This window comes from Macrobrachium nipponense, chromosome 49, assembly GCF_015104395.2.
Source record: "Macrobrachium nipponense isolate FS-2020 chromosome 49, ASM1510439v2, whole genome shotgun sequence".
Lineage (NCBI taxonomy): Eukaryota > Metazoa > Arthropoda > Malacostraca > Decapoda > Palaemonidae > Macrobrachium > Macrobrachium nipponense.
In genome coordinates this window covers 6964180-6976679 of record NC_087224.1, presented here as the reverse complement: position 1 = coordinate 6976679, position 12500 = coordinate 6964180, and the positions used below count along the sequence as shown (strand labels likewise).

At 41.8% G+C, this 12500-nt stretch overlaps 1 protein-coding gene across 3 annotated transcripts in view; it reads right to left on the bottom strand.

Annotated features, from left to right (window-relative positions):
* Nucleotides 1-12500, bottom strand: part of LOC135205298 (dnaJ homolog subfamily C member 13-like) — a 683293-nt gene that overhangs the window by 436594 nt on the left and 234199 nt on the right. For all 3 annotated transcript variants that reach the window (XM_064235698.1, XM_064235699.1, XM_064235700.1), the window contains exons 6-7: nucleotides 12130-12293; nucleotides 10637-10888 (exon numbers count right to left, since the gene is read on the bottom strand). In XM_064235698.1, the coding sequence (XP_064091768.1) occupies nucleotides 10637-10888; nucleotides 12130-12293 (416 nt within the window). The remainder of the gene's footprint in view (nucleotides 1-10636; nucleotides 10889-12129; nucleotides 12294-12500) is intronic.

Genomic DNA, 12500 nt, shown 5'->3' with positions numbered 1-12500 from the left:
GGCCATATTCTTGGAGAAAGAGAAGGAGGTGCCTATAGTACCCCTGATGTCGTGAGGCTTTGCGCCTTGTCGGGGGACCAGCCCCGCTCCCTTGTAGGCCCTCCTGATGGTCTCCCTTAACCAGAAGGAGATGGTGTTCTTCACAACCGCCCTCTTCTCACGCCTGGTAGACAAAAAGGTTTTGAATACTGGGGCGGAGTCCTTCTGTTCTGCTGAGATATTTTCTCACTGCCCTGATTGGGCAGAGGAGTAGGTCCTTGGGATCCTCGGACTTAGGAAGAGCTGGAATGGAGAACTCCATGAACCGCTTGTCTACCACCGACGGGTTCTGGGTCTTGGCTACGAAGGACGGCACGAATTTGAAAATTAGTTCTCTCCACCCCCTTGAGTGGGACACCTGGTAGGAGAGGCCATGAAGCTCCCCCACCCTCTTGGAGGATCCTAAAGCCAAGAGGAAGAACATCTTGAGTGTGAGATCTTGGTCTGTAATATCCTTGAGCGGCTCGAAGGGAGGCTGAGGTACTGATAGGGACCTGGGGGGCATGTCTGTTTGAATCCCCTAATAAGTAGGGAGAAGTCCTTTGAATTCCCCACATCTATGTCTCTTAGATAAAAGACTGGGCTCAAGGCCGCCTTTACTCCTTTGATAGCTGCGATGGAGAACCCCTTGTCGTCCCTCAGATGGACAAGGAATTCCGCAACGTGGGGAATCTTGGTTTGTAGGGGCTCCAGATTCTGCCCCTTGCACCAGGCCCCGAAGAGCTTCCACTTTGCTTGGTAAACTGCTGTGGATGACTTCCTAAGGCATCCCGGCATTCGGGAGGCCACCTTGCGCAAGAACCCCCTCTTATTCAGGAGGAGCTCGATAGCCTCCACCCGTAAAGGCAGAGGGTGTCCAGGCCCTCTTGGAACCTCTCGAAGTGGGGTTGTCTTGGAAGGTCCAGCCTTCAGAGGAGTTCCCAGGGCTCTTGAATGGACATCTCTAGGAGATCCGGGAACCAGTCACTGTCAGGCCACCTGGGGGCTACAAGGGTCATGACTGTGGCTTTGGAGGTCCGCAGACAATTGAGGACTCCTAAGGGGGGAAAGGCGTAGAGGTCTAGTCCGTCCCAGGGGTCCTGGAACGCGTCTTCCCATACCACTGCCAGTTGACCGGTTGAGCATATTGCAAACAAAAATCCATGAAGGGGGAGCCCCACCTCCTGATCAGCTCAGCCGCTACTGCAGGGTGTAGGGACCATTCCGCCCCTAGGACCTGCCCTTGTCTGCTGAGTCCGTCAGCGATCACGTTCCTTTTCCCCGGAATGAACCTCGCTGACAGGGAGATCCTGGTGTTCTCTGACCACTCCAGAACGGTCTCCGCCAGATCGCACAGGGGTCGCGATCTCAGACACCCCTGCTTTTTGACGTAAGTAATGACAGTGGCATTGTCGCACATGACTGCCACTCTCTTGTTCTTCAAGCTGTTTTCGAAGACTTGGAGCGCTTTGAGGATGGCCAGGAGCTCCAGGTTGTTGGTATGGAGTCCACGCTCCCGTTCCCACCACTCAGCCCCTCATTTCTGCCTGTAGGTGGGCTTCCCAGCCCTCCCTCGTTGCGTCTGTGAAAAGGAGCATCTCCGGAGTGTTGTCCGCCAGTGGTTTGTGTCGTCCAACCACCCACCTTACACGGAGGTACTTTCTGCTGGAGGGGTGTACTTGGATCTGGAAGTATGTGTCCTTGAGGTCAAGGGACAGCATGCAGTCCCCTTCCCTCAAGGCCACCAGAACAGAGCGAGGGGTCTCCATCTTGAATTCTGTCTTGAGGGCGTATGTGTTGAGGATGGATAGGTCGATTACCGGTCTCCATTCCCCTGACGCCTTCGCCACCAGGAATAGGCAGCTGAAGAACCCCGGGGAGTGGGTGGTCACTCGCTGGAGGGCTCCCTTCTCCAACAGAGACAGGACCTCCAGCTCCAGCCGAAGAGCCTCCCCGTGACCGGGGATCCAGGGGCTGAACGCCCCGCTGTCCGGTTCCTCCGTCAGGGGAGGTTTCCCATCCCGGAAGGGAATTCGGTAACCGTCCCTGAGGACCTAGACGGTCCAGGGATCGGCCCCGAGATCCTCCCAGTGCCGCCAATGATTGGAGAGGCACCCCCCCAAAACTGAGGCGTCAAGTCGGGTAGGAGGCCTCGCCTCCTACTTGCTCCTGGGGAAGCGGCCGCCCTTCCCTCTGCAAGAGGACGCAGATCTGGCTCTAAAAGCGGAGGAGGGGGCTTTAGCGGTCCTGGAGGAAGGCTGAGTTCTCTGATGGCCACAGCCTCCTGCAGAAGGTTCCGATATACCTGCGGGGGGTCCCACCCCCAAGTCTGGGTCCTTGTCTCGACTTTTGAGTATCCGAGCAACGTCTTGGCGCTGGTTGTCTGCCCGAGGACGATGCCCTGTAGACGTTGTCCTGGTTGGCCTTCCTCCAACGTTCGATGGCCTCATCTACCAGGTGATCCGGAAAAAGGGATTCCCCCAGCACTAAGCGTTCCAGAGAGCCTTCGCCTCCCTGTCCGGGAAGCCCCTCGGGAGGCAAGCGAGAACTGCGTCTCTACGTCTTAGGACCCAGTTCGTCCATTGGGTTAGAAGCTGGGTAGTTAGGAAGCCCAGGGACTTGTCCCTGACAATACCAACTTATTGAAGGCAGCCAACTCGTTCTCGTCCTGCAGGTCGTGATCTCTCGCGAAGCTGGTGACCGCACCCGTCCAGTGGTCCAACTACGACGCAACGAGGTCCACACCATGGACTCCATAGCCATGGCTTCCTGCTGGGAGAATGCAATGGGGCCCGTCAATAACCTATCTCCCGAACAGCCCACTTGTGAGGGGGGCCTTCTACCGTCTTCGGGGCTAAATACATGCCCTCTGGCACGTACAGCTTCCTCTCCCTGGCTTTGGCAGCTGGAAAGAGCTTCAGGGAGCCCAGGGCTCTCCGAGAATTCTTGGATCCTGCCACCACTTCCTCTTGTGCCAGTGCCTCAGCTGAGTAGAGGGGACTCCACCTTTCCCCAGAAAAGGCGATCGACTGTCTGGGGGGCAGGAGGTTCCGCCAAACCGTTCTGTGCCCGGATCATCCCGATTACCCTACGGAATGCCGAGCCTTCGTCCATGGCCCCTTGGGCCTCCAGGGAGTTCTGCAGGCTGTTGAGCACAAAGGTGTCCTCCACCAAGTCTTCTCTTGATACGGACGCCCCTGCCACAGGTTGCAGGGACGGGGGAAGAGTGGGCTGCCGGACCGAACTGGCACCTTCTACTTCTAACTGAGGCGCCCCTGGAGGGGCTGTCATGGGCCACCTCCTGGATGAAGGGGGGCTCTACAGCGGCCCACGCCGCCGCTCCTCCTGTGTGATGGGAGGGAGCAGAGATCTTGAGCAGGAAGGAGCCCGGTCAGCAGAAGCCAAGGCCGCGGCCACCGGACCCGACACAGGATCCACCGGAGCCGCAGGGGGACTCCCCTGGAAGGGGGGAGGCCCCTACCTGGGGGAACCTCAAGGGAGCGGCGCACTCAGGGACTGGGAGGTCCGCGAGCGATGACGTCTACAGCGCGAGTCGTCCCAGCGCCGGTCACTCCTACTTCGACCCCTGCAGTCCTGGCTACGACGGTGAGATCTGGACCTACAGTCCGGGGAGGAGGAGAAAGAACGACCTCGACTCCTCCCGTAGTACCTCCTCCTAGAACGGTAGCGTCTCCTCGAAGATCTGTATGATCTCCCTTCTGAAGATCCGCCTCCCCTCTTGTCTCTTCTCCGGCGACTCCTGTCCCGGGGTGAGTGGGAGGATCGGGCGGGGTGATCCGAGCGAGAGCGAACAGGGAGGGTCTCCCCACGGGAGCTCCCTCTGCTAGTGAGAGCCTCCGTCCCGGTGGGGGGAAAGGAGGGGCCCTAAATGGGAATGTCTCCTCCCTAAGGGGAGACCTACCCGGCGTACGGGGAGTGCCCGACCAGTGGCTGGGGGGGACCCAAAAAATCCGTCGGCACCTGACGTCTACCTGGACCATCCCTCACCTACAGGGAGGTGGCTGGGAGTGCAGAGGAGGAGGAGGAGAGTCACACGGGGATCCCAGGGGAACCGAGCAGTGCACTCCGCGGCTGGCGGCAAGCTCTTGGAGGTGCGTAGTGCCGCAACCAACGCGTCCACCATGAGCCCAGCACTCCTGCAAAAATGAAAAACTGTCCACCTGTACACCTCTCACCACAGACTCCTAGGGTTCCGCCATTTGCGGGGACCCGGCAACGGACTCACCTAGGTCCCCTAACTGGGAGGGGACGGGGAGCACTCCTGACGCTCTTCCAGGGAATCCTGAGAGGGAGCAGGTGTCGGCGAAGGGACCTCCCGGGCCATGGCTCATGCTCCTACTACGACGATCCTCCGAGGAAGCCTTCTTGGCCAGAGCACGAGGTTTCTTCTTGCACTTGGTAGCGGCCAGATCCCATTGATAATCCGACCACGCGGCGCACTCACCACATGTTGCTTCCCGCGAACAAGGACGACCCCGACACTTGCTTTGCTACACATAGTGTGAGGATGATTCTTAAAAGGAGAAAGGAAGGACCCACAGGTCCTGCCCTCCGGTCCTGGGCAACGCCGTTGAGAAGAAGCTTCCATAAGTACCAAAAGACCACGCGCACGCGGCACACACACCACACACAAGGAAAGACAATGGGAAACGGGCCGGTAAACGGACAACGAGCTGGAGCGTATAAACACTACAGCGACCAGGAAAGGACTGCAGGTCAGAGGTCGTAACCTTCTACCCTGGGGCATACCTGGCTGGGGGTCAGGAGGGAATAACCAGTTTTTTCTGGTCGGTACCGGATTGACATCCAGGATTCTCCTCCTAAGAAGTAGTTCGGGGTAAGTATACAGCGTCAGAACAAATATATATATGTGTGTGTGTGTGTAAATAAAGGTAATGCCACGGAGGAAAATGTTACGACAAGAAATACCGAGATCTTTCAGTCTACACCACCCTTTACTTAGGCACAACTGATCAGAAATTAGCAAAAACATAGTACAAGTAGGCTTAGTACACAAACTGACATTACAGGATTAGCATAAGGTCCAATTTACTTTAAAGAAACAAAAATATGCCTGTGGGCTGGATTAGAGATCTTAAGACATAGATGATTTAGTTAGAAAACAATAAATTTTGAAAAACAAGAAGGCATATATGTATATATATTATATATATAGAGCAAGCATGAGAGAGAGAGAGAGAGAGAGAGAGAGAGAGAGAGAGAGAGAGAGAAGAGAGAGAGAGAGAGAGAGAGAGAATATAATATCTAAAAACATGTGGGATTAATTAATTAGTAGTTCATTAATTTATCTTAAGGGTCTCTCGTAAACATTTTACAAATATATGGGTTCAAATGTTACAATCCCAGACTATGATATAGGTTGTTTTTATTAGTGATTTGTATAATTGCCAATTCCAGTAAATTTCTTGAAACATAATCATTAGACCTAGCGATTACAGAGCTCTCACCCCAATTTATACGACATTTTTCGCTCAGATGGATAAATAGTGCATTTGAAGTCTGGGCTGTTCTAACTGAATACATATGCTGCTTAATACGTACACATAAATCTTTACTTGACTGACCGAGGTAAAAGGACGGGCAATCCTTTCAAGGAATTTTGTAAATGATGTTGTTATTTGTTACGGCACTATCCTTAATTAGCATATCTTTAACGGTATTGTTATAAAAGAACACAACATTAACATTAAAAGATTTAAATATTGATTTTATGGTTTCAAATCCACGAAAGTAAGGCAAGCTAAGTACATTTTTAGGGGTTTCTTTTTCATTGCTAACAATAATATAAAACTTTTTGTGAGCTTTTTGGTAACATAAATCAATTATATGAGGTGGGTAGCAGAGATCGTTTCCTATCTTTTTTATGTATTCTATTTCTTGGTCTAGATATTGTAGACTCATAATCCACAAAGCACGTAAGAACATAGAAGAAAAAATTGAAATTTTAATATTAAGATGGTGGCCAGAATAAAAATGTACATATGTTAAATTATTTGTGGTTTTCCTATGAATACTGAATTTACATTGGAAAGATTCTCTATGTAATAATACATCTAGGAAAAGGAAGACATTGTTATTTTCAATTTCAACAGTGAATTTTATGGATGGCACTAAATTATTCATTTTAGACAATAAATCATTTACATTGAAACCAACAGGTAAGACTACTAAGATGTCATCTACATATCTGAACCATTTTAACCCTTAAACGCCGAAGCGGTAAAAAAAAAAATGTCTCCCGTATGCCGGAGGTGTTTCAGAGTGAGCGCAGAAGCGGAAATTTTTTTTTTCAAAAAATCACAGCGTGCTTAGTTTTCAAGATTAAGAGTTCATTTTTGGCTCCTTTTTTTGTCATTGGCTGAAGTTTAGTATGCAACCATCAGAAATGAAAAAAATTATCATTATCATATATAAATAATGCGATATATGATAGCACAAAAACGAAATTTCATATATAATTGTATTCAAATCGCGCTGTGCGCAAAACGGTTAAAGGTAACAAGTTACTTTTTTTTCGTTGTAATTTACACTAAATTGCAATCATTTTGGTATATAACACATTGTAAAATGATAAAGGCAACACAGAGAAAATATTATCACAAAATAATGCATGAATTCGTAACGCGCGGACGTAAACAAATATTCTTTTCAAAAATTCACCATAAATCTGAATATTGTTCTAGAGACTTCCAATTTCTTTCAAAATGAAGACAAATGATTGAATATTACTATACTGTAAGAGTATTAGCTTACAAATGCAGTTTTCGACCATATCTGACGAGTTAAAGTTGACCGAATGTTGAATTTTTATATATATATTTTTTTTATATGCAATTATTTCGGAAATAAGAAAAGCTACAACCTTCAAATATTTTTCGTTTTATTCTACATGAAATTGCGCACATTTTCGTATATAAAACTTTATGAAATGCCTAATATGAAACGGAGCAAATATTCCGAGAATGGGACGTACGCATTTCGGAGATTTGTGGCGGAGAATCCGCGCGCGGAGGGAAGGAAAGTTTTTATTTATATTCACCATAAATCTAAATATTGTGCTAGAGACTTCGAATTTGTTTCAAGATGAAGATAAATGACTGAATATTACTAGACTGTAAGAGTTTTAGCTTACAATTGCGTTTTTCGACCATTTCGGTAGTCAAAGTTGACCAAACGTGGTTTTTTTTCTATTTATCGTGATTTATATGTAAATATTTAAAAAATGAGAAAAGCTACAACCTTCAATTATTTTTTGTTGTATTCTACACGAAATTGTGCATATTTTCATATATAAAACTTCATGTAACAGCTAATTTAAAATGGTGCAAACATTACCACAATCGCACGTATGATTTTTTCGGAAGAGTTACCGCGCGGACATAAAGAAAATGTTATTTTTTTCATAAATTCACCATAAATCGAAATATTGTGCTAGATCGAAATATTGTGCTAGAGACTTCCAATTTGTTGCAAAATGAAGGTAAATGCTTGAATATTACTAGAATATAAGCGTTTTAGCTTACAATTGCGTTTTTCGACCATTTCGGTAGAGTCAAAGTTGACCGAAGGTTGAAAATTTGTCACTTATCATTTTTTATATGAAAATTTGTCACTTATCATTTTTTATATGAAAATATTTCAAAATTGATAAAAGCTACAACCATGGGTTGTTTTTAGTTGTATTGTGCATGAAGTTGCGCACATTTCCATATACATATAAAACTTTATGTAACGGCTAATTTTAAAATGGTGCAAACATTACCACAATCGCATGTATGATTTTTTTTGGAAGAGTTACCACGCGGACGTAAGGAAAAAGTTTTTTCATAAATTCACCATAAATCGAAATATTGAGCTAGAGACTTCCAATTAGTTGCAAAATGAAGGTAAATGATTGAATATTACTAAACTATAAGAGTTTTAGCTTACAATTGCGTTTTTCGACCATTTCGGTAGAGTCAAATTTGACCAAAGGTTGAAATTTTGGCACTTATCGTTATTTATATGAAAATATCTCAAAAATGATAAAAGCTACAATCATGAGTACTTTTTTGTTGTATTCTACATAAAAATGCGCACATTTTCATATATAATACTCCATGTAACGGCTAATTTAAAATGGTACAAAAATTATGTCAAAGTGACCAAATAATTTCCGAGATGTGTCACAGATACTTTTTAGTGCGACAAGAAAGAAATTCGCGCTTGCGCGCCTGTGTAACGATTGTAAACAAAACAACACCTTGATCCGTGAACTCCCAGCATCCCCCAAGGCGCGTGATTCAAGAGTTTTTGGCTGGTAGGCCTAAAAGTATTTTTCCGCGAATTTTTAAAAAAACTTTTGTATGTCGACGTAAAATACGTCCAGTCGGCAACCGAGAGACAAAAAATGTCGACATAAAATACGTCCAGTCGGCGTTTAAGGGTTAAGGGGACAAGTATGATATTTGGGAGGTGTTGTCTTTCAAAAAATTCCAAGTATAAAGTTTGAAAGGAGAGGTGATAAGGGGTTTCCCATGGCCATACAAAATATTTGTTGGTAATATTCTCCATTAAAAATAAATCTGCAATCACAAATATACAACTTAATCAATGAAATTATGTGACTAACGGACATAGGTAATTCATGCAATACAAGTTCATTACTTAAATATTCTAGCACAGAGTCAATAGGTACTTTTGTAAACAAGGAAACTGACAAAGATATCACTAAGGTTTAATACAATATTATTTAAATTTTCCACAAGATCAAGAGAATTCCAGATGTGTAAATTAGATACAGTTCCAAGTAGTGGGGATAACAATTTAGTAATATATTAAGATAGTTTATAAGCAATTGATCCTACAGTACTAATGATTGGCCACATAGGTTTGTTTTCCTTATGAGTTTCAACTAGGCCATATAAATAAGGTAATGAGGGAAACTTCACAGTTAATTTACACAACAATTCTTTTTTATCTTTAAGATTTGTTTCATAGTGATATCAAAATTTTTTATTACTTGGTGCAACATTTTTTGTGTGAGGTTTTAATAAGTTGTTTCATCTTCTAATAAAGTATGCATGCACGCTGTAATCAATTTTGTCCAGAACTACTAAACTATTGGATTTATCAGCCTTAGTAATGTGTAAGCTAGTATATTTCTTCAATTCTTTTAAACTTTTTTTTTAGCGAGCGGGGAAATTATTTTCATGATAGGCATACGTAGCACTATATGTCATGCCTTTGATAATGTCTAAATGATTTTGTGGTAAGTCACAGTATTTTTCAAACTTATACTATACAGATGTTGCTGTTGATAAAGCTGAAGGTTTGTTACAAATGAAGAAAGACAAACCAAAGCCTAATGCACGCACTGCATTTTCCCTTATTTGTTTGCTTGATAAATTCACTACACAATCACTTCTAGCATTATTGGTCCAATCACTGTTGTCAATAAGGTTGTTTAATTTTCTATTCAGTTTCGTAATCAATGTGTCTGTGGTTCTATGAAGTTTTCCATATATTTCTCCCTAAATGTGTTTCCAATCAGCAGAAATGGAGTAGTTAAAATTACCTTGGGTTTTTTCCAGTTCTTTAAATTTCTCCTTTTCCTCCAATTTTGTGGCAGCAATGTGACATTTTAACATCATTGATTGAGAAAATTCATTAATCTAATTTTCAGGATTTTACTAAATCTGTATGGTCAGGTTGTATATGCCTCCTTGTTTTCAAAATGTATTGTTTTCTGACTAAATTATCTATGACCATGTGTGGGTGGCTGCCTTAAAATCTCTAATCTAGCCCATAGGCATTTTTTTTGTTTCTTTTAATTGAATAGGACCTTATGCTAATCCCGTAATGTCAGTTTGTATACTAATCTTACTTGTACTATGTTTTTGCTCTGTTCTGATCAGTTGTGCCAAAGTAAAGGGTCGTGTAGACTGAAAGATCTCGGCGTTTCTCGTCTTTTTATTTTCCTCTGTGGCATTACCTTTATTTATACATAGCAACATTTTATATATTTTATGATCAAGTTATTCATATATATTTATATATATATACATATATATATATATATATATATATATATATATATATATATATATATATATATATAATATATATATATATATATATATATATATATATATATATATATATATATATATATATATATATATATATATATATATATATATATAATATATATATATATATATATATATCCCTTTGACAACTGATCACTACTACTACTTTCTAATACAGTATTATTATATAACTCCCTTTGCCAACTGATTACTACTACCAGGCTCTTCAAACAAATGTTCAAATATTGACAACTGAATTGCATGATGATACAATGAAATTAGTTGTGCTATTATACTATTACACATTTCTTATAAAGTGTAGAAGGAATACATAATAATACTCTGACAGAGTAAGAACATTTTCACACCAGAAATACTAGAGATCATTGGTCAGTAAAATCAAAGAATCAAAACTGCAACAAGCACATCACAATGTATTACAACATAGTTGTAACACGAAATCCATTATTTTTACATTGCATTCCAAGAGAAAAATCTGCACATACCTGTCAGAAGACATATAAACTCTGCTGCCTCCACGGACATACTCAACAGTGAGCTTCTGAGGGTTTTCCTGATTTCTAACGAGTGCAAAAACATCTGAGAGGGGTTTTAAGGTTACTATTGAGTATGAGTTGGGATCACGTTCAATCAAGCAAGTCTCACTTATGCACAGTGTTCTTCTCACCGGATCATTATGTCTGTGAGTAACTTTATGCACAGGAAATTCACATAAGGATGTGATGTGCTCATCACCACTGGAAATAAAAACATAAAACTTCTTAAAATCAGAAAATAAAATCAAGTTCTCAAGGTATACAAATACAGGCAGTCCCCGGCTTACGATGGGCTCAGCTTACGACGTTCTGAGGTTACAACCCCTTTCAATTATATTCATCAAAAATTTTTTCCATGTTTACGCTGCATGTTCCAGGGTTACGCCACTGATCTGATGGAAGAAATATGACTCCAAAAATGCAATATAATCAAACTTGTTTTTTTTTTAATGAAAAATGCAATAAAAATGCAGTTTATATAGTTTTTCATACACCCAAAGGATTAAAAGTAAGGTTTTCTTAGGATTTTTGACGATTTTCCAGCTTACGGCAATTTTGGGCTTACGACGCGTCTCAAGAACGGAACCCCCGATGTAAGCTGGGGGCCTGTCTGTATATGCATGTGTGCATGAAATTCAACTATTTCAATACAGGGAGTAAAGCTCCTTTCTTTTAAGAACATATTTATCATTTGAACATATCTATAGTATTATGGCATTACAATTAAGTTTAGATGCTTTTAATATGTATATTCTGTGTTGGCTATAAAAACGTTCCTGTACAAGTAACCGAACCATTTATTGCATTAAGGGGTAAGGTACAATATATTTCTATTAGTATTCTTACAAATGATTTTAATACAGTATAACTTTTATCTATCATTTTGATATTTCATTTTTACAATGAATTAAAATGCTTTTAATGCGTACTATACAGTATGGTGCTGTCGTTGTCGGTGAAAAATAGCATTCTTATGGTTTTGACTTATTCAATCTGAATATACTCTTTCTATAATCCAGTATTGATTTTAAATAATTTTCAAGTTTTAACAGAATTTTACATAATTATAAAAAGTTTTCTTAATATTTTATTTTTGAAATGAATCCCTTTCAAAACTAGACCAACAAGTTCAGACACCATTTGTATCTGAATTAAAAAAGACATGGAATGCAAGACGTGAATGTACTTTTTCAATCACTGTAAACTTGACAATTTATCAATCAAGCTTCTTTTAACATCAAAAATCATAGTGACATGTAGATGAGCCAAATATCTTCAGTTAGAGGATCAAAAATTCAAAACTACACATTATGTAATGGTAGAGGTGGGAGGTGCAATAAAATACCATTTCTAAATGATTAACAGGATAGCAACTTGAACATAAAGAGCTTGCAACATAAAGTATCGGTATCAAATTACAGGAGCCACAAAACTGTACTTACCTATATTTTCCCAGTCTACTATCTAATGCTTTCTCCAACGTTATGCAAACTTTTTTTGCTGGTATAGTAATTCCTATGTACTTCTTAGCATTATCCTCCACTTTCTTCAGTATTTCATCTCGACGATCAGTAGAAAATATGTGAAGCCTACCAAACCCTCCACTCTGAAATAGATCAATATCTCACTATAAAATGTTGAAAATAGTATACTATGTTGAGGGGTTTTGGGTAAAAAATCACTTATCCTTGAAGAGTAGGACTGTACAGTGCCCACAAAAAAATCTACATTACAAAATTTTGGATAAAAAAAATGTTTTATTTTCATTTAAATGTAACTTTCATGTGTTGTGTTTTATTTTCCTTTTTATTGT